General features: G+C 45.7%; 1 protein-coding gene and 1 long non-coding RNA gene across 3 annotated transcripts; one reads left to right on the forward strand and one right to left on the reverse strand.

The window, feature by feature from the left end:
* Positions 1-728: 728 nt before the first annotated feature.
* Positions 729-3,859, forward strand: LOC124055721. The gene is made up of 6 exons (XR_006842773.1): positions 729-851; positions 2,372-2,426; positions 2,674-2,743; positions 2,839-3,050; positions 3,171-3,246; positions 3,374-3,859. It is a non-coding gene; the product is annotated as an uncharacterized LOC124055721 (long non-coding RNA).
* A 6,637-nt stretch (positions 3,860-10,496) lies between these two features.
* Positions 10,497-26,526, reverse strand: LOC124055527 (glutaminase kidney isoform, mitochondrial-like). Of its 2 annotated transcripts, XM_046382411.1 has the most exons (19): positions 26,412-26,526; positions 25,062-25,342; positions 19,845-19,941; positions 19,452-19,570; positions 18,010-18,139; positions 17,832-17,911; positions 17,568-17,731; positions 16,679-16,737; positions 14,077-14,109; positions 13,915-13,973; positions 13,702-13,768; positions 13,467-13,517; positions 13,143-13,319; positions 12,907-13,038; positions 12,685-12,777; positions 12,509-12,570; positions 11,597-11,673; positions 11,431-11,494; positions 10,497-11,342 (listed from the first exon to the last, which is right to left on the reverse strand). In XM_046382411.1, exons 2-19 carry the CDS (start codon positions 25,319-25,321, stop codon positions 11,195-11,197), a joined length of 1,872 nt encoding a protein of 623 aa, XP_046238367.1. In that variant the 5' UTR covers positions 25,322-25,342; positions 26,412-26,526; the 3' UTR covers positions 10,497-11,194. The 2 variants fall into 2 exon arrangements, with proteins under 2 accessions (XP_046238367.1, XP_046238369.1); XM_046382413.1 differs by lacking the exon at positions 26,412-26,526 and having other exon boundaries at positions 19,845-19,935; positions 25,062-25,476.
* Positions 26,527-27,384: the final 858 nt, after the last annotated feature.

A 27,384-nucleotide genomic window follows, 5' to 3' on the forward strand; every position in this document is an offset into this window, starting at 1 on the left:
CGGAGCTACAGGTGCGCACACCTGTCCTGGCGTTCACGACTCGATGAAAGGTTGAAAAATAGTGTATTGATGTGTGGCTGATTCATTGTATTTATGTTTCTGTAGAGACACCAAATTTCAAATTATTCTAAAATGTCTTTGTTTTTCAAAAAAGATATACATCTCATTTTGACTTAATGAGATTTTAATCCGACCTATCCCCTTCTGAATATTCGGTCCATCCCTGCCCCATAGAGACAGGTGAGACAGGTGTGTGTAGTGCAAACTTAGCAGAGCACCAAACTCACCTCCCAGTAAGCTGGGCGTGGTGGCGCAGAGGGTTAAGAACGCGGCAACCATCGAGTGAGTGTATGGGTGCCGGGTTCGAAACTCATTACGTTATCACGCCCGGGGATCCCTACACCCGGCTCGACGTGGTGTGGGGTCGTTTGGGGGGGCCCCCCTCCCCCCTCTCGGCTTCCCTCTGCGCCTCCCCGAAGTGTCTGCACGGGGATCATTTACTCCCCACTATAAACAACTGGGGTCATGTATAGAACTGTGAACCGTCGGCCTTTTCGAAAACAAAACTGCTCAAAGTAAGCATGCAACAAATTGGTTCTATCGCATGCGTGTTAGTGTTTGTGGCAAGTTTAGAGCCTGTTATTTGGATGCTAACAGGGCGAAACGTGAGAAGGAAGGTCTCGCGCGAGCGTCAGGTGCAGGTGCTTTCAATCAAGAAACACCTGTGTCGGTGGTGGCGGGGCGTTGCGCTGCGCTGTTTTGTCGGTGGAATGTGTGACGGAGCTTTGTTGTTTTGTTTCGGTGAAATGTGTGTCCGTATGGAAGATTTTGGACGACGAAGAGTATTAACGGTGAGTATTAAATGTTGACCGAAGTCAAGAAGATAAAGTGTTTGTGTGTTTCTTCAGTCGGCGGTGCTAAGCGTTGCTACAGCGAGCATGGTTAGCATGGTTAGCACGGTTAGCATGTCCAGGTTTAGCTTGAGCTTGCATACGGACACAAGTTGTACTGAAATGTAATGTCTTCGTCATGAATCGTTGATTTATTAGAGGCAAGCACCCGTTGGTAATGTTATCGGTGCTAAGGTGCTAATGAAGAAGTGCAAACTGTTTCGGGAGGATGTAGCATTTCATGGACGGCGTTATTGTTGGGGTTTTTTCTCTCTTTTTCTTTGGGACGCCGGGACCGAGCGTGACAAATTGCTGTTTTGTTTTATGGTGATAGTGAGATGTATGATGATGAAGTTGTATGCATGATCTTGGACAATGGGGGTACACATGTGGCCAGATCGGCATCGGCGGTCCACAGTGACCTCAGTAGAATGATTGGGCCGTATATGAGGAAAGAGAAGGGGGCATCATGCGTACTCATCATGCTCCAGCACTGTTTTTCCCCTGTGCTTATAGTAACAGTGTTTTCTTCATTGAATTGGGTTAGGAAGCTGAGCAGGCTGCTTTGGGGCAGCACTTGTTGGGGAAGGTACGAGAGAAGTGCTGATGCTAAAGTAGTTGTTATGCTAGCTGCTGTCTGTGATGTGCTAGCAGCAGCATCATTGCTACTCCTATCAATACAGGCAGGAGCAGCACTGCACTTTATAAAAGCTCTGAAAAACGGATGCATTAACTTTCTCTTTGTGAGCTGTGATTATTTGAAACAAAACAGTGCAGAACTACAGCCTGGTGTGGCTGAGAAAACGCCGCTGCTTCTGCTGCGTTCAAATACACCCGGAACATGGAAAGATCTGGGTCTGAAATTCCGAATTCCGATGTAAATGTGTTTCATTGCTCAACCAGTGTGGCCAGTCACAGTAAGTTGATGTTTGTTTGGATGTCTTTCGAGCATTTAAAAATACTTCTGGGTAAGTACATCAGCTACTTAAGGGAGAGAAGAAAAGAGAAGCGTCATATTCCGAGTGTAACTGAACGCAGCAAGTCCGTGGCCGTGCTGAAACCTGAAGATACACACAGTGGAGGGTCAGAGAGATGAGGAGTCTGAATGTTGAGGCTCTGTAGATGTGTATGTTTTGGTTAATTAGTTGGTTAACCCCCCCAACACACACACACACACACACACACACCTCTCTCTTCCCTGACAACCACCCATGGAACATTGCACAATGCCAATTCCAATTGGGCACAATTGTTTCTCATTTGCCCATATTGTTGTCATCTCTGTTCACTGTTTATATTTTCTTTATTCTGGTTGTTTATGGATGTTTGTCTATATTTATACTGTGCCGTTTTTATATAGTTATTTGATATGTTTCGTAGGTTATTGGGCTTGTACCGGGACCAGGGAAACTAATTTCGTTTGTGAAATGACAATAAAGCCCATTGAATCCTTGAATTTTAATGTTTTTGTTTCCACTCAGGTTCCTGCTGCAGGAGTTCAACTGCCAGCTCATGGGATGTCACAGAGAAGACAGGGTAAGTCTCCAAACCATTTGAATATGTGTTGAAGTAAGCTTCTTTAAATGACCCTTGTTATTGTATAAAGTTATGCTGTCACAAGAAATGAGGACAGTGAGCAGGAAAAAAAGCAAAAAGGTGTTAAATGGAAATTATGAATGACTTTTGATTAGCGGAAACACACACACACACACACACACACACATCATGTTTGATTAATTCTTAATAATTAAGTGAATCAAAACCTTTCCTTGTGTCCCAGCAGGGTGCCAAAGAGAAAGCGTTTGCCTTCCGGATGCGGATTGAAGGAATTGTTCCCGAGAGGTCCAGAGCGGGTAAGCGAGTGTGTGGTGTTGCTTTTTTCTTCTTCTCTCTGTGTTCAGCTTCATCAGTGAGGGAGAGGGCCCTGGTGTCAAGTGTCCTGGTTCAGTGAGAGCAGCAGAGAGGCTGCGATCACCTTCACCTGGATCGAACACGACGTCCACAGCGAGCGTTGGGTACTCCAACGTCGTTCTTGAGCTCTTCGTCGTCCTGGAATGCTCTGTGCACTTTCTCTCTGCACATCCCCGCGAACCTGCTTCCTCTACCCCGACATGCGAAAAGACAAGGCCTTTGGGAAGTACTACCCCAAACCCTCTGAGAGTAAGTCGCTAAAGCAACCAGTACTTTGTCCTTGTTTTGTGTTGTTTATGAAGAGTGGCGTTAGCTCTTAGGGAAGGTTTTGTTTCTGCCTTTTGACACAAAACTGTAACTGACTTCCAGCTCCAGTGTCAATGGATGTGGAGAACGCAGAGAGGACGGGCTACATGAAGACGGAGCTCATTTCTGTCTTCGAAGGGTAGGTATCATTCACAGCCAACATACTTGCGATTGTTAGCTTTTTAGATGTTATGGAGTTAATGTGGATGTTCTCAGAAGTGTGTTGTCTCACAACAATGATGAAATGATTTATTTCTTCCTTTCAGATGAGTGCAGAATTTGAGGACCAAAACTGAGGACAGCAGAACTTCATCCACGTCTTGAGACTGTACTTTGTGTTGGACCCATTGTTCATTTGAGATAATATGCTGCCTTGAAACTGTGAGGTTGAACATTTGCAGTCAGAGGAACCGCGGCCAGATCCACTGTACATATGTCCATGTGTGAAATCAGTGAAATCCTTTGTAATGGGAAATAGAACCAGTGCAGTTTTAAGTCTTGTGGAAAAAGACAAGTTTTTTAGTATTTATGGTAATTATAGTATATAAGACTAAAGTAAATACTTAGTAAAATTGGCAAAACTTGGCAAATTTTTTTGACAGACTAAAGTAAGTAGTTAGCAAAGTTTTTGTAAAGACTAAGGTAAGTACTTGGCAAAGTTTTTGTAAAGACTAAGGTAAGTACCTAGCAAAATGTTTTTACACAGTAAAGTAAGTAGGAAAAAAATTGTAGTATTTAAAGTAAGTACTTAGCAAAATGAAGTCAGTACTTAGGAAAAAAATTTTAGTATTTAAACTAAATACTTAGGTAAAAAAAATTGTATTTAAAGTAACTAAAGTCAATACTTAGCAAAAATTTTAATATTTACAGTAAGTACTGAGTGAAAAAAAAATAGTATTTAGAGTCAGTACTTAGCAAAAAATTTAGTATTTAGAGTAAGTACTTAGTGAAAAATATAGGCTAAGTATAGAGTAAGTACTTAGTGAAAAATATAGAGTCAATACTTAGTGAAAAATATAGGCTAAGTATAGAGTAAGTACTTAGTGAAAAATATAGAATAAGTACTTAGTGAAAAATATAGGCTAAGTATAGAGTAAGTACTTAGTGAAAAATATAGAATAAGTACTTAGTGAAAAATATAGGCTAAGTATAGAGTAAGTACTTAGTGAAAAATATAGGCTAAGTATAGAGTCAGTACTTAGTGAAAAATATAGAATAAATACTTAGTGAAAAATATAGGCTAAGTATAGAGTCAATACTTAGTGAAAAATATAGGCTAAGTATAGAGTCAGTACTTAGTGAAAAATATAGGCTAAGTATAGAGTAAGTACTTAGTGAAAAATATAGGCTAAGTATAGAGTAAGTACTTAGTGAAAAATATAGAGTAAGTACTTAGTGGAAAAATATAGAGTAAGTACTTAGTGAAAAATATAGGCTAAGTATAGAGTCAATACTTAGTGAAAAATATAGGCTAAGTATAGAGTAAGTACTTAGTGAAAAATATAGAATAAATACTTAGTGAAAAATATAGGCTAAGTATAGAGTCAGTACTTAGTGAAAAATATAGGCTAAGTATAGAGTAAGTACTTAGTGAAAAATATAGAATAAATACTTAGTGAAAAATATAGGCTAAGTATAGAGTCAGTACTTAGTGAAAAATATAGGCTAAGTATAGAGTAAGTACTTAGTGAAAAATATAGAATAAATACTTAGTGAAAAATATAGGCTAAGTATAGAGTCAATACTTAGTGAAAAATATAGGCTAAGTATAGAGTCAGTACTTAGTGAAAAATATAGGCTAAGTATAGAGTAAGTACTTAGTGAAAAATATAGAATAAATACTTAGTGAAAAATATAGGCTAAGTATAGAGTAAGTACTTAGTGAAAAATATAGAGTAAGTACTTAGTGAAAAATATAGAGTCAATACTTAGTGAAAAATATAGAGTCAATACTTAGTGAAAAATATAGGCTAAGTATAGAGTCAATACTTAGTGAAAAATATAGGCTAAGTATAGAGTCAGTACTTAGTGAAAAATATAGGCTAAGTATAGAGTAAGTACTTAGTGAAAAATATAGGCTAAGTATAGAGTAAGTACTTAGTGAAAAATATAGAGTAAGTACTTAGTGGAAAAATATAGAGTAAGTACTTAGTGAAAAATATAGGCTAAGTATAGAGTCAATACTTAGTGAAAAATATAGGCTAAGTATAGAGTAAGTACTTAGTGAAAAATATAGAATAAATACTTAGTGAAAAATATAGGCTAAGTATAGAGTCAGTACTTAGTGAAAAATATAGGCTAAGTATAGAGTAAGTACTTAGTGAAAAATATAGAATAAATACTTAGTGAAAAATATAGGCTAAGTATAGAGTCAGTACTTAGTGAAAAATATAGGCTAAGTATAGAGTAAGTACTTAGTGAAAAATATAGAATAAATACTTAGTGAAAAATATAGGCTAAGTATAGAGTCAATACTTAGTGAAAAATATAGGCTAAGTATAGAGTCAGTACTTAGTGAAAAATATAGGCTAAGTATAGAGTAAGTACTTAGTGAAAAATATAGAATAAATACTTAGTGAAAAATATAGGCTAAGTATAGAGTCAGTACTTAGTGAAAAATATAGGCTAAGTATAGAGTAAGTACTTAGTGAAAAATATAGAATAAATACTTAGTGAAAAATATAGGCTAAGTATAGAGTCAGTACTTAGTGAAAAATATAGGCTAAGTATAGAGTAAGTACTTAGTGAAAAATATAGAATAAATACTTAGTGAAAAATATAGGCTAAGTATAGAGTCAATACTTAGTGAAAAATATAGGCTAAGTATAGAGTCAGTACTTAGTGAAAAATATAGGCTAAGTATAGAGTAAGTACTTAGTGAAAAATATAGAATAAATACTTAGTGAAAAATATAGGCTAAGTATAGAGTAAGTACTTAGTGAAAAATATAGAGTAAGTACTTAGTGAAAAATATAGAGTCAATACTTAGTGAAAAATATAGAGTCAATACTTAGTGAAAAATATAGGCTAAGTATAGAGTAAGTACTTACACACTGGTGGTTGTTGTTTTTTTTTTTTTTTTAAACACTGCTGTTTCAATAAAAGCACTATGTCCTGAGCTTTTGTGTCCTCTCTGTACCTTAATTACAATGGTCACACAGACTTAGGTTACATATGTTTATTAGGAACAAAGTGTACACAGCTTGATACAGAGAAAGGAGTAAGCTTTGGCAGACACAGCAATGGCTAAAACATTCACCCCAGACATTGCTCCTTCCCTGTGAAAGAAACAAACCACATTAGAATGACAACACACAGGCAGATACAAAAACACAAAGCCTATACTACTGAAACAGGTGACTGGAGCAGCACTCTACCTGCCACACACAACATACAAGAAATAACTGAAATAAATACTACTTAAATTAATAATCTGCCATGGTGGCACCAATGGGTGCAGGTGGAGCAGCACTTCACATGATGACATACACAAAGTAGTAATCAAAATAAACAAATACATACATAGTTACTGATACTTATAGACTTACCGCGCACTGACCAACACGTGGAACCAATGACAGCGCAGGTGGAGCAGCACTCTACCTGCCACACATTCACATGATCACGTACAAGAATAAAATAACTACAATAAATGCATACTGACACTTAAACAGACCAATATACTTACTCCGCCATGACGGCACCTTCACTTACCACACAAATCACCGTTCAGTGCCGACCAGCGCGCAGCCATATGCACAGGTGGTACCGATGACAGTAGGTGGAGCAGCACTACCTGTCACCTGATCACGGACGACAATACATAACTGCAATAGATAAATAAAGACTTTTATTTAAATACATTGATATACTTACCGAGCGCAGCCATATCAACAGGTGGGAGCGATGACGGTGGAGCACCTACCTGCCACACACACACACGGTGACGTACGGAAACAACCTTGTACTCATACTTTCATAGACTAGCATACTTATTCTACTGATAAAGACTCCTGTGCCAACACGTGGTGTTAAGCTCATTTCTGCATCACTTTCAGTAAAAGCACAATGAGACTGTTACCACTCGAACACCGGTGAGCCCTTCTGTGTGGACTTTGCATGTTCACCCTGTGCCTGCGTGGGTTTTCTCCCCAAAGCGTGCACGTTAGCTTGAGTGGCTACTCTGCATTGCCTCTCCGTGTGCTCGTGTGTCTGCACTGCGCTTGACTGGCAGCCGGTCCACGGTGTACGCCGCCTCTCGCTGCAAACACTCCCGGTATCGCTAACTACACTAAAACATAATGCGGCGCACGCCACAGCACACACACACACACACACACACACACACACACACACACACACACACACACACACACACACGTACCTTGTTAGCGGACACACACACCCTCGCACAAGAGGAGGGAGGGAGCGACAGAGAGACACGGGGCTCCAGGAAGCCACCGGCGTTTACCTGCGACCACAAAAGCGTTAGCCACCTGCTAGCATCGACCGTACTGCAAAGAGAGAAGACACTTACCGCAGCCAACAAACGTAGCAGTGCACGCAGGAGCCATGGAGCCGCACACGAGCAGTCGCCCTACAACACAAGAACAACAACAACGAACAAAACACACACCAACGTGCTGCCATACCTGTCGGGTCAAACGACCTCCGACCCGGAAGTGACGAGGGAGCAAAGAGAGAGCCAATGGAAGGACTACCGCTTTTATACTCACCTGCCTAATTAACGACCACCTGTGGCTCATTACAAGCAGCTGCAAATGACACAGAGCTCGAGCGCCCCCATGCTGCTACATAGTGTTAGTACGTACCTGACGTCATTTGACGTCAGCGGGCAGGAGCTTATCGTGCTGAACTATACTACTATAATACTGTAGTGTGCCCTGAAATACACAGGAACAAAGACAAATGTATTAGACAGAAACCATTGTCTGTCAGCAGGGTTAATCCTGAATCTCAGGCATAATTATTATTTGTCACTTGTTTCCATTACTCGTATGAAGACAGACTTATTAATCACAACATCTTGTGTCTTCAATTTCCCTCGGGATAAATAAAGTATCTATCTATCTATCTCTCTATCTGTTACTTGTATGTGAAGTGGGGAATAAAATAGAAACTATCACACTTGATATAGATATATAGATATCTATATACAGATATCTATATATATGAACACATAAATAGCTAAGTTAATTGTCATCATGCAGGTTGAGCTATAGCTCAGCGCGATAAGCTCCCACTTTGTAATGATAATGTGATTAAGAGGTGGGTGGGATCGAATCCAGCAGATCGCGATCTTGTTTAATATCTTGCTTATTATTTATTATCCTCACTTGACAATTTTACCTTGCAGTCTAATTTCGTCGCTTCCTCACATTCATCACATTCAATACGACATCTCCTCCCTAACTTCCTTTTGTGTTTTATTGTGGAGTCGCCATGTTTTATGTTTTATTTCCGGCCAATAAAGGTTTCACGTGTTTCAAGCACACAGAATCACATTTCATCAACACTTTAAGACAATTACAACTTGGTCCGTCATCTCTTCACGGTTTTAAAACCCTTTCCGATACTTTGAGATATTTGTATTCGTTCAGATTTGGCTGAGCGCTTCCTAACATTTTCCTGTGGTGTGGAAAACTCGCTGAAAAAATGCTTTGCAAACACTTGAACACACCATTCCCTGCAGTACCTGGAGACTGGCCTGCAGGGGGCAGACCAGCAGGATGGGCTGGTTGGACAGTCTGAAGCCGCTCACTCCGGGCTGCAGCTCCAACACTGAGGAGACAAAAACGTGCGATGAAGACACCGCAAGCGTGCGAGCACACTAACAGTGTGATATCCAGTGTCGCCACAAGATGGCAGCAAATCGCCACCTATAACCTACACCGCTGGCATCTGAGCTCAGAGCTGCTTGATTCAATTAACTCTTACAGACTAACTGGCCTCCTGTTGCCCAGAAACTACTGCTGGGATCTCGCTTTACCCGGGTCGCTTCGTGCAGAGAAAGACTGGGAAAAACAAATGACTTCATGGCATCTGATGTTATGTGGTCCAATCAACCCCCAAATAACCCAATCAGAACATCGGTACTGTGAGAATTATGGCGCCACACTTCCTATGCACAGTTTCCACGTGATGGGCAGTGAAATAACTGACGCAGTTCAAAGGGTTCTGTTCAGCAAGCCGTTTAAAACCGAACTTGACGCCAGGACAAGAACAATAAACTATTCTTGATTGTGCAGCTTGACATTTGACTGAAATGTATATGAAAGCGAAATTTGCCGATTATTTAATCAGAAGAATTTCAGGAATGAATAAAAATTCTAAACTGATAAAACTTTCCCGGCATTCGAGTACAATGTTGTGTTTTCCAAAGCAGACAAATCCAGCTTCACCTCAATTAGCCTGCCCTGCTGTTCCCCGGATGAAGGCAGCTTGTGTGCCATCCTGTGGTGAGGATGAGGTACTGCAGGTCTACGCTCAGCGTATCGAGAAGCACCAAGAACACAGACGTGCCATTGATTTTTTTTTTACAGCTTTTATTAAATGTTTGATCTGTGAATAAATATCTGAACCGCCTGCCACACTCGGTAACTGACTGGAGCGGCACGAATACACACGAAGAAGAAGCAAACACGTCACATTCAGAAAACGTCAGGTCACATGTGGGAGAGCTGAGCGAGTTTCGTCTCAAAGTCACTGATTTATTCTTACGACCTGTACATCTGTACATAATCTGTATATAATCTATATAACCGTTTCTTCAAACAATTCGGTTTTTGTGCTTTTAAACAAGACTGAACGGATCAAATAAAACTCGTTTCCCGCTGCGCATCTCAGCTCGGATGGTGGATCGTGAACATCGCAGGCTCGCTGGTTCAGTTTGTGCGTACAGAAACCGTCGGGACCTCCCGGTGCCCCCGCTGCAGGGGCGGCTGCTCACAGACAAACCGACACGTCGGCGCCTGCGCGTTTTCTGCACTTGAGAAAATAAAAGCTTTACAGCATAAAATGACAGGAAATGACGCAGTCAACAAATGAAAAATGTTTCAGCTTTCCGAAGTGGGCAAAGTCCGACTTCGAGGTCCGACACGCTAACATCCGACGGGACGTTTCTCTCCTGTTGAGTGCGCTTCCGGTCAGCCTCAAACCAAACTTCCGGTCATGTCGGATCATTCAGGCTCCTGTCAGTGCTGGCAGTTTTCACATGTGAATACTCAGTCAGGACACAACAAACAACCCGAACTTTGGCTGACCTGCTTACGTCACTTCCTCACGTTACGTTAAAATAAATAATACAGCATAACAGTGAAAAATAAGACTCCAGTTTTTGGGCAGTAAAAATAAAAACAGCTACGAGATAGCAAAAGAAAATACTTTAAACCCACAGTCACCTTTGGAGGCTGAATATTTAAGTTTACATAATCAAACATGTGAATCTCTCAGTTTCAGTGAGAGCTGACTGACTACACCTGTACAGTACACCTGTACGCATTTACAGTATGAACACACACACACACACACACACACACTATGTCACTGAACACCTTATGTTAAATAAACATCACACACACACACACCAAAGTGTCTGGGGGGAAGATACATTCCACCATGTGAGGATGAGGAAGATGTGTAACACCTGCTCAACGCCAAATGACACCTTCCTGTTGTCACTGCTTTTCAGAATAAAAAAACCTTTTAAAGTAAAGAGTCCACTTACTTATGAGCCGCAGCTGAAATTACCCAGCATTCACCTGGCGGCTGGTGGCCACCTACAAAGCTACAAAACGGGTGACAAATACAGGAGGAGAAGTGGAGAAAGTACACAGAAAAACCGACAACATCTAACAGCACGATGAGGAGCTTTTACACTGGAGGGACGGTGGCTGCGCTGCGTTTAAGGGAACTCTAATATTTTTCTGCTGTACATTTTAGGGTTGATTTCACGGTCTTCACTGTGTCCTGCTCAACTGAACTTCGTTTCCTTAGCTCAGGTGCAAACTGAGCGTCCAGTCCCTGAACACACCACCACCCAGCTTCTGTTCTTCGGCCGCTTCCCGTCACAGCATCCCGTCCAGGTTCTTCTCTGCGTTCTGCTTGTCGGCGGTGGCCTCCTGAGGGCTGTACTGGGTGTGGTAATCGCGGAGGATGGTCACCACGTCGTGGTGGCCGAAGTGGACCGCCTCGTCCATCGGTGTGTTTCCCCACCTGCGGCAGAGTGTGACGCCGCTTTAACAGCCAAATTTCACAAACATTTCTGAGCGTGAATATTTCCAGCTGTCAGTCACGGTGTTACCTGTCTCTGGGAACTGGGTTCACCTTACAGGCCTCCAGCAGGAAGCGGACCACCTCGGCGTGTCCTGAAACACACACACACACACACACACACACAGACATCAGCTGCACAAACACACGATCAGAACGACTCGTCAACACGTCAACAATGAGCTCAGCGTTGTTACCTTCAGCAGCTGCCACGTGCAGGGCCGTCCTGGAGTCGTAGTCCCTCTGCTCCATGTCCATGGAGGACAGCGCAAACCTGGAACAGGAACCGCCACACGCCAAACTCAACAAAACGTCAGCGCAATAACCAGAACCGACCTCATCGGAGCTCAGAGATAACAGGTGGGAAGAAACACTCCTGACGTTAAAGGACACGGGAGCAACAGCCGCTTTTCTGGTCGTTTATCTCATCCTCTTTAGCTGTGTCCATTTTTTATATGTAATTAACATTTTACTATTTTAACAGTGTAACAAAGCATGGCATGACAGGATGATGGATTCACAGCACATTTCAACCCCCCAAACAAACAAACAAACAAACAAACAAGCCCCTTTAAACCATCACCACCACATGCTGATCCTTCTTTGGTGGTTAAAATTTAACATCATGCTCCTTCATGCACAGCAGACCTGTCTCTAGTGCTATCAGCCACACCAGCTGCATCATTAATAAAATAACAATAATAATAATAATAATGAAGGAAGCCTTTCAGAAATGTGCTGTTTCCCCTCATACAGATCCAGTCTACCCACTTGTTTATGTGACATTTCTGCAACCCACTCTGACCAAGAGGGCAGCCCCTCCGACCTCCCACCCCTGATGAGTATCCTTCAATACGTCGATCCCGTCCTGTCAGAACCGAGTGATCACCCAAAACAAATCATCTCTGACCACAAAACACGAACTAAATGACCTTCCTCACATCTGCATCGCCAACAGTTTGATCGCAGTGCAAACAACCTGGAAGGAGTCCAGCAAAACCAAATGCACCATCTTGAACTGAATGAGGCGTTTTTACAAACTCTATTCCGACCGTCATCGGTGAAGGAGCTGAAAAGGGCGGTTGTGTGAACATGCAGAGCTGCTTTACCTCCTCAGGGCTGAGACGTCTCCGGTGTAAGCAGCAAACAGCAGGTTGATCACCGACTTCACCTGAAACACGACGAGGACGGCATTAAAGAGAGAGCGGGGGAGGAAGGGGGAAGACAGGAGGATGGATGCTCATGTTCACACTGCAGCAGGGTGGAGCTGACGAAGGAGACTCACCCTCTGGTCTCCTCCCTCCCTGCGAGGATCCAGTTTCTTGGCAAAGTGTCTCAGGTTGTCGTAGTTGTGAAAGTTACACAGAGAAACCAGGTCCTGTGGGGGGAGAGAAGGATGTTGACGTTCAGTTCACTTCCCTCAAAGCGCCGCTGACAGGAAGTCCTGACAGCCTTTGACACTTTCACAGCTCACACAGGAAGTCGACCTGCGAGGCTCAGAGGTTACCGTGCAGAACTGGATGCCTCTGACGCTGTTGCCCAGCTTGTCGAGCGGAGGAGACCAGCACATGATGCCCATCACGTTTGGGACGACCAGCAGGATCCCGCCAGCGACGCCGGATTTAGCTGGGAGACCGACCTGCAACAGACGCAGGACAAAGTGTCGACCGAACAGCCAAAGAAGTCGAAGAAGCTTTTCGTTCAAGACGAGCCGTGCAAACGTTTGACGAACGAGATACCGACGTGGAAAGCGAACTGCCCGGAGAAGTCGTACATGCCGCAGGAATGCATCAGGCTCAGAGTGTTTCGCACCGCCTCCGGGCTCAGCACGCGCTCGCCCGTGATCGGACAGAAGCCGCCGTTGGCCAGAGTCGCCGCCATCACGCTGGCGCTCTCACAGGTCACCTCGATGGAGCACAACTGGTGGGGAGGAACACAAACAAAAGGTTTGAATCCTACAGAACAGAACATCTGATTTCATGTTATACTTCGTGAGAGCGAGAATCTTAGCCTGAATTTAATTTAATGTTGTGCTGTTCTCGGTTTGTGTGCGTGGACTTCGTTTACCTGGAAGTAGAAGTCGAGGATGGAGGTCATGTCTGTGCCCTCTGGAAAACACTGAAAGAACAGCAACACCGTCAGCCCATCTGCAAACACGACTTTCATCGCATCGAAATGTGCAGCCATCAACATCGAAGGATGAAAGTGAAATGAATGAGAGCAACATGCACAAAGACGGGAAAAGACTGCGAACGCGTGCAGCTCCGCTCGGCTCTCGGCCGCAGGTGGCCTTTGAGCTCACCTTCTTCTCCTTCAGGTAGTAGCCGATGGCAAAGTTTCTGTCTCCGGACTCTCGCTCCGACTGGAACCTGGGACACGCAGAGAGGGAGGAGGTTTGTTCGTCAGACACCGCGACTCAGTGCATGTCACATAAAACTGTTCTCAGACAAACAGGACTGCAGATCAACGCCGCGGCGTTCAGCGTGTCTCCGCGGCGACGTGGTGCGGCACTCACGTGGCATTGCTGAAGCCCACGTACTCGTTTCCCGCCAGTTTGTTCATGAAGTTCATGACCTGCGGAGCACAGCAGCAGACCCGCAGGGACATTACAAAACAAGTCCTGATGAAATGAGGGACTGTTCGTCCCTCCTGGACGTCAAGACAAACGGATACTCACGTAATCAAACTTTTCCGCGTTGCTCGCCCCTTGCTGAAACACAGACACAACAGTCACGGCATTAAATCTGCATCTTCACGGTTTAAACTGCACATCAACACGAGCACTAAAAGTTTCTCATGTCGCGACGTTAACATTACTGTGGATGATCATTAAACGCCACTACAGTCTCTAAATCACAAGCTGAGCTCATCAGTTATGTGACCAATCACACCAATTGATGAATTAAGATTAGAGGTGGGAGACTGGCTGCAGATGGAGGTGAAATAAAACAGTTAATCCACTCAGAGCTTCTGCTTTGGGAACAGAACTGAAAACACTATCATGGAGAGGACCGAAGGAAAGAACGCGTCAGCTAAACTCGCTGCATCAGGTAAACGAACTACGAAGCGAAGTCGGCGTACAGGACGTCTACAGGTGTGTCTATGTGGACTGTGGCAGGTGTGTTAGTTTACTGTAGGCTGCATTCACACTGCGAGCAGCAGGATCGACGAGGCCGCGACACGTCTTAAAGGGCGAGTGCACTGATTGGCTGAAACAGTTAGCTGTTGGGTTTGAGAGACAGAGCTCACACTGACGCTTAATGCTGTAGTTTTCAAGTCCCAGCAGAACAGACAGGAAGTCATTTTCACTACGAGTCCGTCCATACAAACGTTTCTGTGATAAAACACCTTGAGGCAAAGCTCTTATCAGACGGGGTCAGCGGACCGATTTGTGTCAGCTTAGGAATCTCCCACCTGCTGCAGATTTCCTGGGCATAAAACATTCTGTGGTCGCGGCTGTGAAATTGAACGTAAAACAAGCTCAGGCTGCGTTCTGCACACTCGGTGAGGAGCGTTCAGACTCCTGAGACGTGCAGCTCGCAGTGTGAACACACGTTTGGACTTTTATCAACTACTGTGGCGAGTTCAAAGACTGACTCAGATGGATGACTGACAAAACAAACGAAACCAGTTTGAGTCTAAAGAGATCAAATAAAAACACACAGACATAAAAACCAAAGAGGTCCTTCTCTGCAGAGGGATGGAGTATGATGTAAAACCAGGATCTGAGCTGTACTGTTTATAATCCACACGTATAAACAGTGTTGGAGAATGCAGGTGAAGAGTATAAAAGCAACATTTAACACATTCATAAACAGCCATGTGAAGGCTAAAAGCTTCAGACAAAAGAGGGAAGAAAATAATTAAAAAGGAAAAATTACCAACGTCATTGACCTGTTGCTGTGGTCATAATTTCCCAAAGATCCTAATGCTGTAAAATATGCAACAACACATAAAACCACACAACGAGCCTTGAAAAGGTACATTGCAAACGAGTGCATTTGAAGTGAAGGGCGGGGGGGGGGGGGGGGGGGGGGGACGCAGGCACAGGGGCCCTGATAGAACCTGGTTTTATCATTTGGATCAATGGACACAACAGATTCAACCTTCTCAACGGGGATTGGCTGGGATTCAAAGGGAGAAATGATTGGCCGACACATCATACGGGAATGACGCCAGAACCCAAGACCAATCGGCTGGACCGCGAATCCCTCTGATGACTTTTGTTTGTCGACCGTCGTTCCCGCATGATGTGAACACAACGGGAGACACTGGATGACCTCTGGTGTCACGTAAAACAGGACAACATCAACAACAACAATAGCAACGTTATGTTCTGAGGCAAAGACAGCCCACATGTTGGACATTTTCCCAGTCTGAGGTAAAAGTCTGATCAGGTTAAAATCTGCGGCTTGACTCCAGTTACACTGTGAGGCTGATAGTTCTGTCCTGAGTGTGTGTCTTTGTGAGGACGTGTTGCCGCACACACACAGCATGTGATGTGTGGCCCTCACGTCGAACGCGAATAAGATGCTGCTGAGCGAACATCACACTGCTGTGCTTGTGCTGAAGCAGGCAAAGCGCACATGCGACTTCTTCGCTCTGAGCAACGTAATCGAAGCGTCCTCTGCACCTGAGACAACATCCAGGTGAGCGTTCAACACGGCAGCGCCGCCGACAGCACGCAGGGGCTCTAACGCTTCCTGTGCGACGAGCGCGAGTGTGATGGACGCGGGCCTCTGCTGGTTTGAATGCTTTAACTGAGCTCAGCAGGTGGCGCTGTCGTGCAGGGGGAGGTTCAATCAGACGTTCAGGTGGCAGAGCAGCTTCTCTCGTTAAAGCTGGTAACGTGGCTCAGCTGACCTGCCTGCTGTCCGTCTCAGCCCACTCAACTGCCTGTGTGCCGCTTTCAACCAAATCCCCTTTCAGCGTGATTATCTATAACCTTAATCTCCCAGCATACAGTAATCTGGCGGAAACACGTCCTCAGATGATTCCAATTCTGTTTGATACATTTTCTCTTTGGATACAAGTTTGTCTGGCTGCGGATGAGGAGTCACAATTCAGCCGTCAAACTGCACTCGGCTCGACCAGCACATCAAAATAATCCACATTTGAAAGATAGAAAACGACAAATTTCAGGATTTCAGGCCATCTGATGCAAACTCTTAAATCACAAAAAAGGAATAACGAAGGTCTTAGCTGAATTTGTTCTTTGCATGAGCTTCTCAAACAGATAAGGTCAGTGGTGAGCGATGGGGTGTGTCACTGCAGCTTACCTTAATGAGGGACGTACAGACGATAGCGCCGGCGTTAACCATGGGGTTGTGTGGCTTATCTGCACACAAAACAACATCAAAGTTTCACTTTTGTTGTCTTTTAATGACGTGTGACAACAGACCGGACAACTTCGAACGCAGTACTCCAAGTACTAATGGCTCAAAACATGGCTGACTAATTCACTGGGTGAACATCAGCATAACGAGCTGATAACTACACGATATTAACACACACACACACACACACACTACAACACGGCGATACACAACTTCCCCTCTGCGTTTTAATCTTCTTATGCAGCAGGCCGGCTTGATGTTTGAAAGAATCAACCTAAAAATAAACAGCTGGAATATTTCCGCTCCGTTAGACAACAACAAAGAGAGGAAACCTGCAAACTTTCTCCCACCAGTTTCCATTCAAACACAAAGTGTCTCACTGTTCTCACACAAGCTCGAGTGTGGACTTGACGTTCTGTCTGCGGCTTCAGCCCACACAGTTTTCACACACACACACACACACAAAAAACGTGCATTTGTTCAAGAAGCTGCATAATATCCACCTTATAACATTTGAAAACCTGCAGACCTGCAGGAATCTGGTCTTCGGTTAAACCGTGAAATTCCCCATGAGACATTTACGTTTCAGTGTGATCGTCCCGGCTTGTTCTTACACTCTCGTGTGGTGCTGCAACCTCTCATTAACAATTCATTCCAGCTCCATAGCAACCAGGCCTTGAGGCGGATCCTCTTACAGCGAGCGGGTGGAGAGGAGGTTCAGCCTCAGCTGGCTGAGTCACGATGCAAACACAGAGAGAGAGAGAGGGCCGGCCGAGTGTGTGAGAGTGTGTGTGTGTGTGCGAGATCGGGCTCGGACCGATCGCTTCCTCACCGTCCTCGTTCAGGAAGAGCTTGTTGAATCGCAGACCGCTGGGCTCTTTGCCGATGAAGCGGTGCACGTACTCGGTGCCGTGGTCGTGAACGGCGATGGCGTATTTCAGCGGCTTGACGCAAGACTGCAGACAGAAGGGGACCTTGGTGTCACCGGCAGTGTACCTGAGGAACAGGTGGAGATTTGTTCACATGTGAGCCTCTGCAGAAGAATTATACTCTGAAGGCTAAGGAGTCAAAGGCTGAAGGAACATTTCAGTCGGACCTCTGGCCATCCACGGTGCACAGGGCGACGCCCCACAGGTCTGGGCTGAAGCGGGCCAGCTGGGGGATGTAGTCGGCCACCTGCAGCGTGACAGAACGTGTTAACTGCCAGGTTTATCACTCGTTCATACAGCGAATGGTGGTCTCTGTACTCTCTCTTTGCAGCAGCCCTCACTCACCTGCCCTCCCGACATGTTTTTGGCGGTTTCGTAGAGGTCGTCGATGTGGGTGCAGAAGGACTGGAAGTCTGGGATGACAAACTTCTTCCTGAAGGCCTGGGTGAGCAGGACGATGTTGCTCTGGACACATCTAAGACAGGAGAGAAGACAGCCTCCAGGTAGTAACCGTGACTGAGGGGAAAGTTCAGATGCACGTACATGCAGGAGTTTAGCCACATGCACCAAATGAACCTTTAAACTCAGCGCTTGTTAACTGCTTTCTGAGAGTTTAGTCAGCCAGTCAGTCTGTCCTCATGGCCGCCGTGCACAGGGAGGAAGGAGGGATCGTAGCTGTCAGAGTGCGGCTCACTTCTTACAGTTTGTTTGGTTTCAGACTATCATAAATCTGACGAGCTGAGCTGGTTGAATTCTTCGTCCAGCAGCTGCCACAGAGGGACATCTGCTACGGGACTTAAATATCATCTAATGTGGCCTTTTGGGAACCTGCCTGTTCTGCTTCAGTGCCTTTACTTGCAGGCTCCTGCGGCTTGGTGGCGGATCCTTAGATTCTCTAAACGCACAGACACATTGGTGAGGTGCCACGTCTGGTCCCAGTCTGTTTTAAACTCTGGTCCTTCCTCCACCACTCTCTGTTGTCAGGGCGTCCAGGTTTTGTCCTGTGCCTTTTTATCTGAGTGATCAAGGGCCACACAGTAAACACACGACTCTACATAATGAGGCTCTGAGGGAGAAGCTGTGCCTCAGCTATCTGCACTGCATCAAACCCGTCTAATCCCTGCAGCGTGGGATCCCTGCACAGAAAACACACGCTACACTCCACCGCCCGTCACACGCTTCCCTCTGTGAGGCCGCGTTCTATAAATAAGCCCGTGGAGCGGATGTGATGGATCCCAGCCAGGAGGGGCGGCGCCGGGCTCTGGCTGGTGAGGCCTCGGCTCCCCTGTGGGCTGTCATATGCCCTGGCTCGCCACACCGCCGCTTCACAAGCTGTCACCCAGTTCTGTCTCAGCATCGTTTCCTCTGGGGGGTCAAACAGCAGCAATGTTACTGAAGCAGGATGGTGGGGGAGGGGCTAATGTTATTTCCTGTGGTGGAGTAACAGCAGCTCATGGGGCCAAACGTGATAAAGATAAGATAAACGGACAGCGAGTTACTGAAAGATCACTCAGTCCTCTGGACTGACATTTCTGTCTGTTCAGGTGTTTTCATATTTGACATTTGAATAAAGATAAACTGAATCCTTTTCGTGCTTTTTCAAGTGCTTTCGCGACTGGTCGAGCTTCTGAACGAATCCTGCGGGATGAAAGCCTGAGCACGATGCAGATGACGTGCAAACTGAGGGGCGATGAATCATTCACGAGTGACCCTCTTCTGCTGCAGGGGAGTGCAGGACTCTGACCAGCATGAACAACAGTGAGGCTGCCATTTCTAAAGCAACCTACTTTTTGAAGAGGTGTCGGTCCAGCGCGCCGTCAGAGGTCGTCTTCAGAGTCACCTTCAGCATTTCCATACATTCTTTGAGCCGAGGGTCTCCTGTGCGAAGCCCCGTGGCTTTAAGAGCCTGCAGGGAGGAGGAGGAGAAGGAGGAGGAACATCACGATTAAGACCGTCCGACAACAAATCAATGAAGCTACGAGCCGTGAACTGAGGCTCCTGAAGAGCCTAACAAGATCAGATATCCTGCTCATAATTCAGCCGAGGAGGGCAGTCGACCTGCTGTGAATCATCACACTCACATTGGTCCACAGGCTCTGAATCTTGCAGCACAGGCCCTTTATTCGGTTAAACATTTCAAACATAAATCCTCAGCGATGTTTCTGCACTACACGACTCACTGTGGTGAATTTGTGTGCAGGGATTTTTTCCTGGCCCTCTGCGATGGTGTAGAAGAGCAGGTCCTCCAGGCTGGGCAGGATGCCTGCCTTCCTTCTCCTGCAGGAAAGCAAAGGAAAAACACAGAGACAGAAAAGTGAGAAAGGTAACTCCACAGTGAGGCCTGCTGTGCTGGAAACATGGAGGGGAAACTGCAGCAGAGGGAGGAGACAAAAAAAGCTTTTTGACTGCAAGGAGAAGCTGTGAGTAATACTGAACTGGAAAACAGTACGTTACACTGACCTTAGATCAGTATTATAACCTGTGGAAACAACGTGTTCTGCACATGAAGATTCCCATAGGTTAATACGCTGCCATAAGGCCACTGTAATGTAAACTGTTAGTCGCTAGAACACCAGCCAGGAAGGAGCTGATTGACACGTGAGCTGCACAGTTTCTACACTGGGAGTTTATTCCCGCGCTGCCTTCCAGGCGTCCTGATCCACGCTGTGTCAGTGCGATTCAGCCCAATAAAAGCACAGTCTGAGACTTGTGATGACTGGGCCTTAACTGCAGTAACGTGACGTGGAAGTTTGCCAAAGGCGCCTGGCGGATCAGAGAGGCGACCACCAGCATCCCACTGAATGACAGTACGGTCTGCACTGTGGTCACAAAAACAACTGAATGACACTCAGTGTGTTTACTGCCTCCACTCTTCGTGCTGCTGCAGTAACTTCCGCTCCCCACAGTAATAATGAACTGAACTTTATCATGGAGTGTGATGGCCTGGCTGGTATTCTGAGCACACTGAGTGGCCTCTGGGAGGACAGTTAGTATTGTGTCAGGAGGCAGACGGGGCTCACAGCTCACAGCAGGCTCTCTGCTATGATTCATATCAACACCAAATTGGATTTGTGCAAAGCTCTGGGTGCCCGGGCCAGGCGCACTCTGTCCTGCAAAGCATCATGGGGCACGGGCCTGAGCGCTCGGAGAGGATGACGTCTGAAGGTAAGAGGCAGGCGGCTCCTCGCAGCAGCCGGCCAGACGAAAGCTGAACACCTGGGAGCAGAAATCTACCAGTTTGCCATTTAGTGCTCTATTAACTATTTATAGACACATTATGGTGTGTGTGAGAACGAGTCAAAGTAAACTACACTATGTGTGTGTGTGTGTTCATGGTGAGGGCACACAGGAAGAAGATACATCAGGCTTTCACACACACACACATTATACTGAGTAGCAGGTTAGTACAGAGGAAACACCAGGACCAGGTCTTTGTCCTGTCACTGAGGTGTCTACACCGCCTCCTCCAGGCAAGAAATCTGAATTCCCAACTCGTGTATGAAACGCAGTATTAATACTGTGTCCTTAGAGAACCTGCACCTTCCTCACTGACTGTTAGCTCTGAGCTCATTAATGAGGGCTGATGCCTGTTGGTGAGGAAGGAATACACATCAGAGAGTGTCTGTGTGGGGAGGAAGGTGAGGGAGAGGAGGGAGGAGAGGGAGGGAGGGGAGGCAGGAGGGATGGGGGTTCAAGCGCAGCCGCTGGGAAGACGTGAGGTAAATTCAAGGTGAAAGCTGTTATCGGCTTTCCGCAGAAAACCTCTACTTCTACTGGAAAACAGACAAGAAGAAAAACACTCAAACTAAAATAAAAATAGAGACATACTTACAAATGCAAAGCAAGCAGATCAACAACAGGGAGAGAGTGTGAAGAGGGAATAATACTGAATTAGTAACAGTGAAAATGGTATTTACAGTATGAACACATCAGCAGACCGTTTCAGCAACAAGCAGCACTGCAATTCTGATAAACAAACACTTGACTGTGTTGAAGTACACACACAAACGTGAATACTGGCGTGATTCAGGCTGCTGTCTGGATGACAAATGAAGAAGAAAGAACAGATTAATGAATGGAAAGCACTGAGAATATGTGACAAAACTGAAGCAAATCACATGACGATGAACCACAGAATCACAATCTGCATTTTTCAGGCTGATAAAGAGAAGCTGCGGCACATCCAGGAATCACAAACCTCAGCATAAGTTAGATTTATAATCGCCAGTTGGTGCAGAAAAGTTAAACTACGTGCAAACAGGAAGGCCGGGACACCCGCTCAGCCTTACAGTGAAGATAAACATGACAGCGATCACGATTCAGAGGCCGTGAGAAACGCTCCCGTCTCGTTAATGACGCCCGCCAGAGATTTCAGCTCATCATCAGCGCCAGGTTATAGGGGGCCACAGGAACATCTGGATCGTCTCATTAATCCACCTCAGCTGCTCTCTCATTAGCTCTCGCTCGCCTCTCTGGGGGGGGTTTAAAGGTCAGCAGTGAGAGTCTGTCCACAAAACTCGCCGCGGCGTTGATTCGTTTTGGACTCAGTGTTTTGTCTCAGCCTCTACAACATGAACAGGAGGTGGATTCCTCTGCTGTGGCGGGAAACACAGGCCCACTGAGCCGGTCGCAGCTCGTGTGGACCGAACAGAAGACTGCCAGCGTCCAAATACGATCAGCCCAATCGATTAATCCCCAAACGATCAATCGAGAAAATAACCGTCAGATCAGTCGATAACAAGCGCGTGGTAACTGCAGCTGTCAGTCAATCGCACAGCAGTTAAGTTTTTAGTGTGCAAACACAACAAATGCAAAGTGTTTCCACAGATGCCCCACCAAGGCCTCACAGATGTCATGACAAATTGGCGAGGAGGGAGGAGGCAGACATTAAAGCCCGAGCGTTGAGAGGCGGCGCTGCACAAATCAATCTGTGCAAGTGACTCATCTGCTCCTGGAGGCCCTGACAACCGCCGGGCAGCACGCCAGCAACCAGGCTTTGGTGCGAAAACGGTGGAAAAATGATGTGGGCGGGATAAGCTCCCCTGCATTACAAATATCTTTAACCCCTTATTAGACAGAGCACAGCCTCAGGAGCCTCATCACCACACCGGAGGTGAGGCTGAGCGCAGTCGGGACCCCTGGGACTCTGTGGATATTAGAACAGATTTATTCTTGTTGACTGGCCTGATTTGCTGACCTTTGACCTGAGTTATTGTGTATGTCTGCCACCACAGCCTGCTGGCAGCGCCTGTGAGCTGCCGCTGTAATGAAACAATCTCCACAGGACCGAAAGTTTAAAGTAGCGGCCGATCACTTGGTTGATGGTTGATTACTTGTTTCAGCTCATCTCATCAAATGTGTTCGCTGAAACTGAAATTGGCCTTCGGGCCAAACAAGATAAGCAAAGTGGCTGCCTAAACACGGCCGACCGCTGAAGCAAATCGTCCGTGAACGGAAGCAAATGGGACAACGTCGGCCTGCAGGGGTGACGAGGCATTTTATTACCATGGAAACTCTCTGAAGGGGAGACACAGGCTGGTGTGGTGGCTGGTATCACAGCTGCTCCGAATGCGAGAGCCAAGAAAAACCATTAGACCCTTCATTTAATATTTAATTTACTGCACTGTCTTAACTCGGCTCATGAACACTGGCCTGTTACAGCGAAGTGAAGACAGCTCAGCTCGTCAGTGCGAATATCTGACTGCCAGCCAGGATCTGCATGCTCTGGTTCTTTAGCAGCTAAAGGTGACAGCTGAATATATTGTGAACAATCAGCTCATTAGATAAGACAAATGAGAGCAGCAGATTGTTGAATATCCGGGTTGAAGGAGACGAAGCAGAGTCATCAGCAAACGGGAAGCACCACATCACATTTCCATCTCATTAAAATAAAACACACGTCAGACTGGATGCTGCCGACGTGCAAAGCAGCCACAGACCAAACTGGGAACCGATCTGTCCTACAGATTCTACGTACCCCCGGCCTGGTCTGCAGAGGGGCCAGTCTCCAGAAGTCTCCAGAAGAAGAAACGTGGCCAACGTTTCTTCTGGAGACTGGCTTAACGACACTCTGCGAGGCAAAGCGGTGACACGGCAGTGGACTGTAAAACATGATGCAGCACTTTGTCCAAGCCGAAGATCACAGAGGGTCGTCGTCTTCGCAGATGTGTTGGGGTGTTTTTGGTAATGAAAAGCTTCAAACCTGCGTCCAGCCCTCCTCCAAGACGACTCCTCATCCCCACTACTGACACAATCAGGTACAGCCTCATCTGCTCCACTAACAACACTGCAAACAGGCGCTGATAAGGACAGTCTGATGTCAATAATGCTCTCTGCTTCATTCCACTTGCCAGACACGTGTCTTGTTTACACAGCAAACCAAAAAGACAAACACCACGAGAGCGTTGAAATTTGTCTCTGATCTGTTTGTTGGCAGAATATGAGATGAAAGCATTTGCTGGCTTCAGCCTTGCAGATACACGGAGGGCTGATGACTGACCTTCATTAGACATTGAGCTGAATGCTGATGCAGAAGGTTAAACAGACACATCCTTCATCTGTTGTGGTCGTGTCGTCATCAGAGGTGGGACGTGCTGCTACAGATTAAAGCCTCAGAGAGTTTAACACGCTGGGCTGGGAGTGAAGGCTGTGGCTGTCTGGCTGCTGCCGGTCACGACATCCGGCTAGCTATACTTCCATTTTCGGACAGGCCACAGTCTGGGCGCTTACTTCCCTTTTTTCCCCGCAGAAAAGTTTGATCAGATGCTTTCTTCTTACAGCCAGTCAACAACATGAACACATGTTTTTGAATAACGATGGAATTGATTATGATGTAATATGATTTTGCAGCTCCTTAACGATCACGCCCCGGCTGTTAACTAACGTTAACGTTGCCGGTGCGCACTGAGCTGTTCACCGGTGATGAGCTACCCCCACCCCGGGGGCAAACGGTGTGTCACCGGTCGCTCCTTGTGAGTTTTCCCTTTCATTGCAGCCCTACCAAGCGTAGTTTGCTAAAAGCCACACTATAGCCACAGTAGCTAGTTCGTCATTCCAACAGAATCCGAGCTAGCTTAGCTAGTTCACCGCCAGCCCTTCAATGCCGAACTGTGTTGTGAAGATCTACTACTTAAAATAGGCCTCGATCGTAAACATAAACCGTACAACACAAACCAAGACATTAATACTAGGAGCCATTCTTTAATTCGGCATACATTCTGTATGTACATATATGCTTATTCCAATAAAAAACAAACTTTCCTTAATTGTTCCCGGGTGCCATCACAGCCTTCCATCAATTATCGCTACAATAAATTGTCAATTTTTTCAATGAAGTTCTGCCTACCGTGCAGCTAGCTGCTACCATCTGCCCACAGATCAGGGCTAACGTTACTCACTTGTCTGCTGAAGAGTCCTTGGCGGCTTCATTGTGGCCGTCACCTTTGGAGCAAAAGCCTCTCACGCCGTGCCTCCTGGCGAAGTGCGACGGGGCTCTCCACCCGGCAAACGTCCTCCTGCCCGGCGACCTCCAATACGAGCCAACGCTGCTGAAGCAGGCTGCAGGTGCCGCTTTCACGCCGACTCTACCTGTCAACGGACGCTTCAGCGGGGTTTGAAGTAACTCCCTGAGTGCTACCGTTGACCGAAGGTGTAACATCTCAATCCCGAACGAGAGTACCTGGATGGTGCAAAGACAGAAAGACCGAGTGAAGAAATGAAGAACTAAACCGTTCGGATCCCGATCAGAGCGCCCTGGGTCGAGTAACGGTTTTCCCGGTGACTCAACAACAGCAAATTTTCCTCAGTGGGATACAACCTACTCCACACGTCACAAGAGTTTTGATTGGAGTGTGAAAAGGCATGTCTGCCTCTGATTGGCCAAAAGGCCTGTCAATCATCAAAACTGTGTCGCCTTCGTGTTTGACCCTGTGGATCGTGTTTTTAATCATTTTTCCCCACCACTTTCGACAGTTAATAAATATTTTAAAGCACCTGTGATGATGATAATGATAATAATAACAATGATAAAAACTTTTTGCACATATTAGATTTTACAGAGGAGTCATAGACGTGAGTCAATGAGCCAGTTTAGTCAATAAGCCTGTTATAGTTGATGGAAGAAAATACAATTCCAGAAATAAACGAATGTTTATGGACAATTAATGTAAAAGCCCCCCTTAAAAATATCCTAAAAAATGATGTAGTAGGTTGTTACTGTAAAAAGTGGTTAATGAATACCTTTAATACCTGAACTACTATTATCGCTGCTGCTTATGGATAAAATGCAATATGAATGTTTGTTAGCTCAGACTGAGGCGCCGTCTGTCATGTCTGGACTCGGTGCGACACCGTGTGGCTGACTTCGGTACTGCACCGCTTTGCGCTGCGCTCTCCTCGGCAGGTGGCGTCTCTGTTCTTCAAAACAAGAGTGACAGCGCCATCTGCTGGCGAGAAGCTGTTGTAGCTCAGTCCACAGGCGGCAGCAGCACACCGAGGCGAGTTAAAGCCTCTTTGATTTATTCCTGCTATTTTAGATTTCACGATGCGCTCCGTTCACACTGACACACACGAGTTTTCTAATTTAAACCGCGCGAGGTTCACGCTGATTGGTGCATATGTTATCATACTGCACCGACTGGACCTGAGTCACACAGCATGATAAAGTTTCTTTTGACCTCTTTCGTGGCCCCGGTGGGCGGAGTTTGACGTGCGGCATAAAATAATGACCTACAAAAGACGTTACTCACCGGAAAGCGTTTCGTTAAGATGCTTCACTTCACGTTTTTTTCTGTGGCTCCCAACTTTGACTTTATCTGAATCTGAGTGAACTGCACCCACCCGGAGCTCCACACGGGATCAGACAAACTGATTCGTGCTGACTAATACCATGAGACACTGGTGACCTGAACGCGCCTCACAGCTCCACGTAAGGACTTAGAATTAAAGGGAAATTCCGACAAAATTGTTATTTTACAGGAATCCGTATTGTCGTTAACAACAAAACACCAAACAAACAAACAAAAAACATCCCATTTTTTTTTCTTTGTTGTTTTCGCAGGTGCTGAATGAGTCCTGAGCTTCATATGGCCAAAAGTAAGCGGACCACACCGTCCTGACCTCAGCAGCACCTGACGGCTCACCCGGCATCAGCACCTCTCCTGTGCCCAGTTTATGAGTTATCTTTATGTCTTTTATTTTGTTCAATCCACGTTTCCGTCTCGCTGATTCTGTCCCAGCGTCTTTGTTTAGCGCGAGGCACTTTTAGTCCTGAATATGGGTGTAATTTGGGCGTCCACATATCATGGCCATGTTGTGTGTTTGACAGCCTAACGAGCTTGATAGCAAGTAAATTAACAGGAGCCTTGTTTATGTAAGCAAAACATTTTCTCCACCGTTGGGAGCTTCTAAAAATAAGACTCATTCAATGTGCAATTAAAAAATGACTGAGTCCTCTGGGCTCTCAGTGCAGCAGCTCGGAAATGTTAAATTTGACTTGAAGATGTCCTCCACGTGCGGGCTTTGTGGAGTCAGAGGATTCAGATGAAAGTTGAGTCACGGAGGACAAACAGGAGAGATGAGTGACTTTGTTGGATCATTTAGAATACGTGTAATTTGTGCATTGTGTAATAAAAACGGCCAGTAAAATCCATTTAGTGACTCACACCTTTTTTAACATGGAACTTCTGCTGCAGCTCAGCTTTACGCATCAAACGGCTCGTG

Source organism: Scatophagus argus, chromosome 24, assembly GCF_020382885.2.
Source record: "Scatophagus argus isolate fScaArg1 chromosome 24, fScaArg1.pri, whole genome shotgun sequence".
Classification (NCBI taxonomy): domain Eukaryota; kingdom Metazoa; phylum Chordata; class Actinopteri; family Scatophagidae; genus Scatophagus; species Scatophagus argus.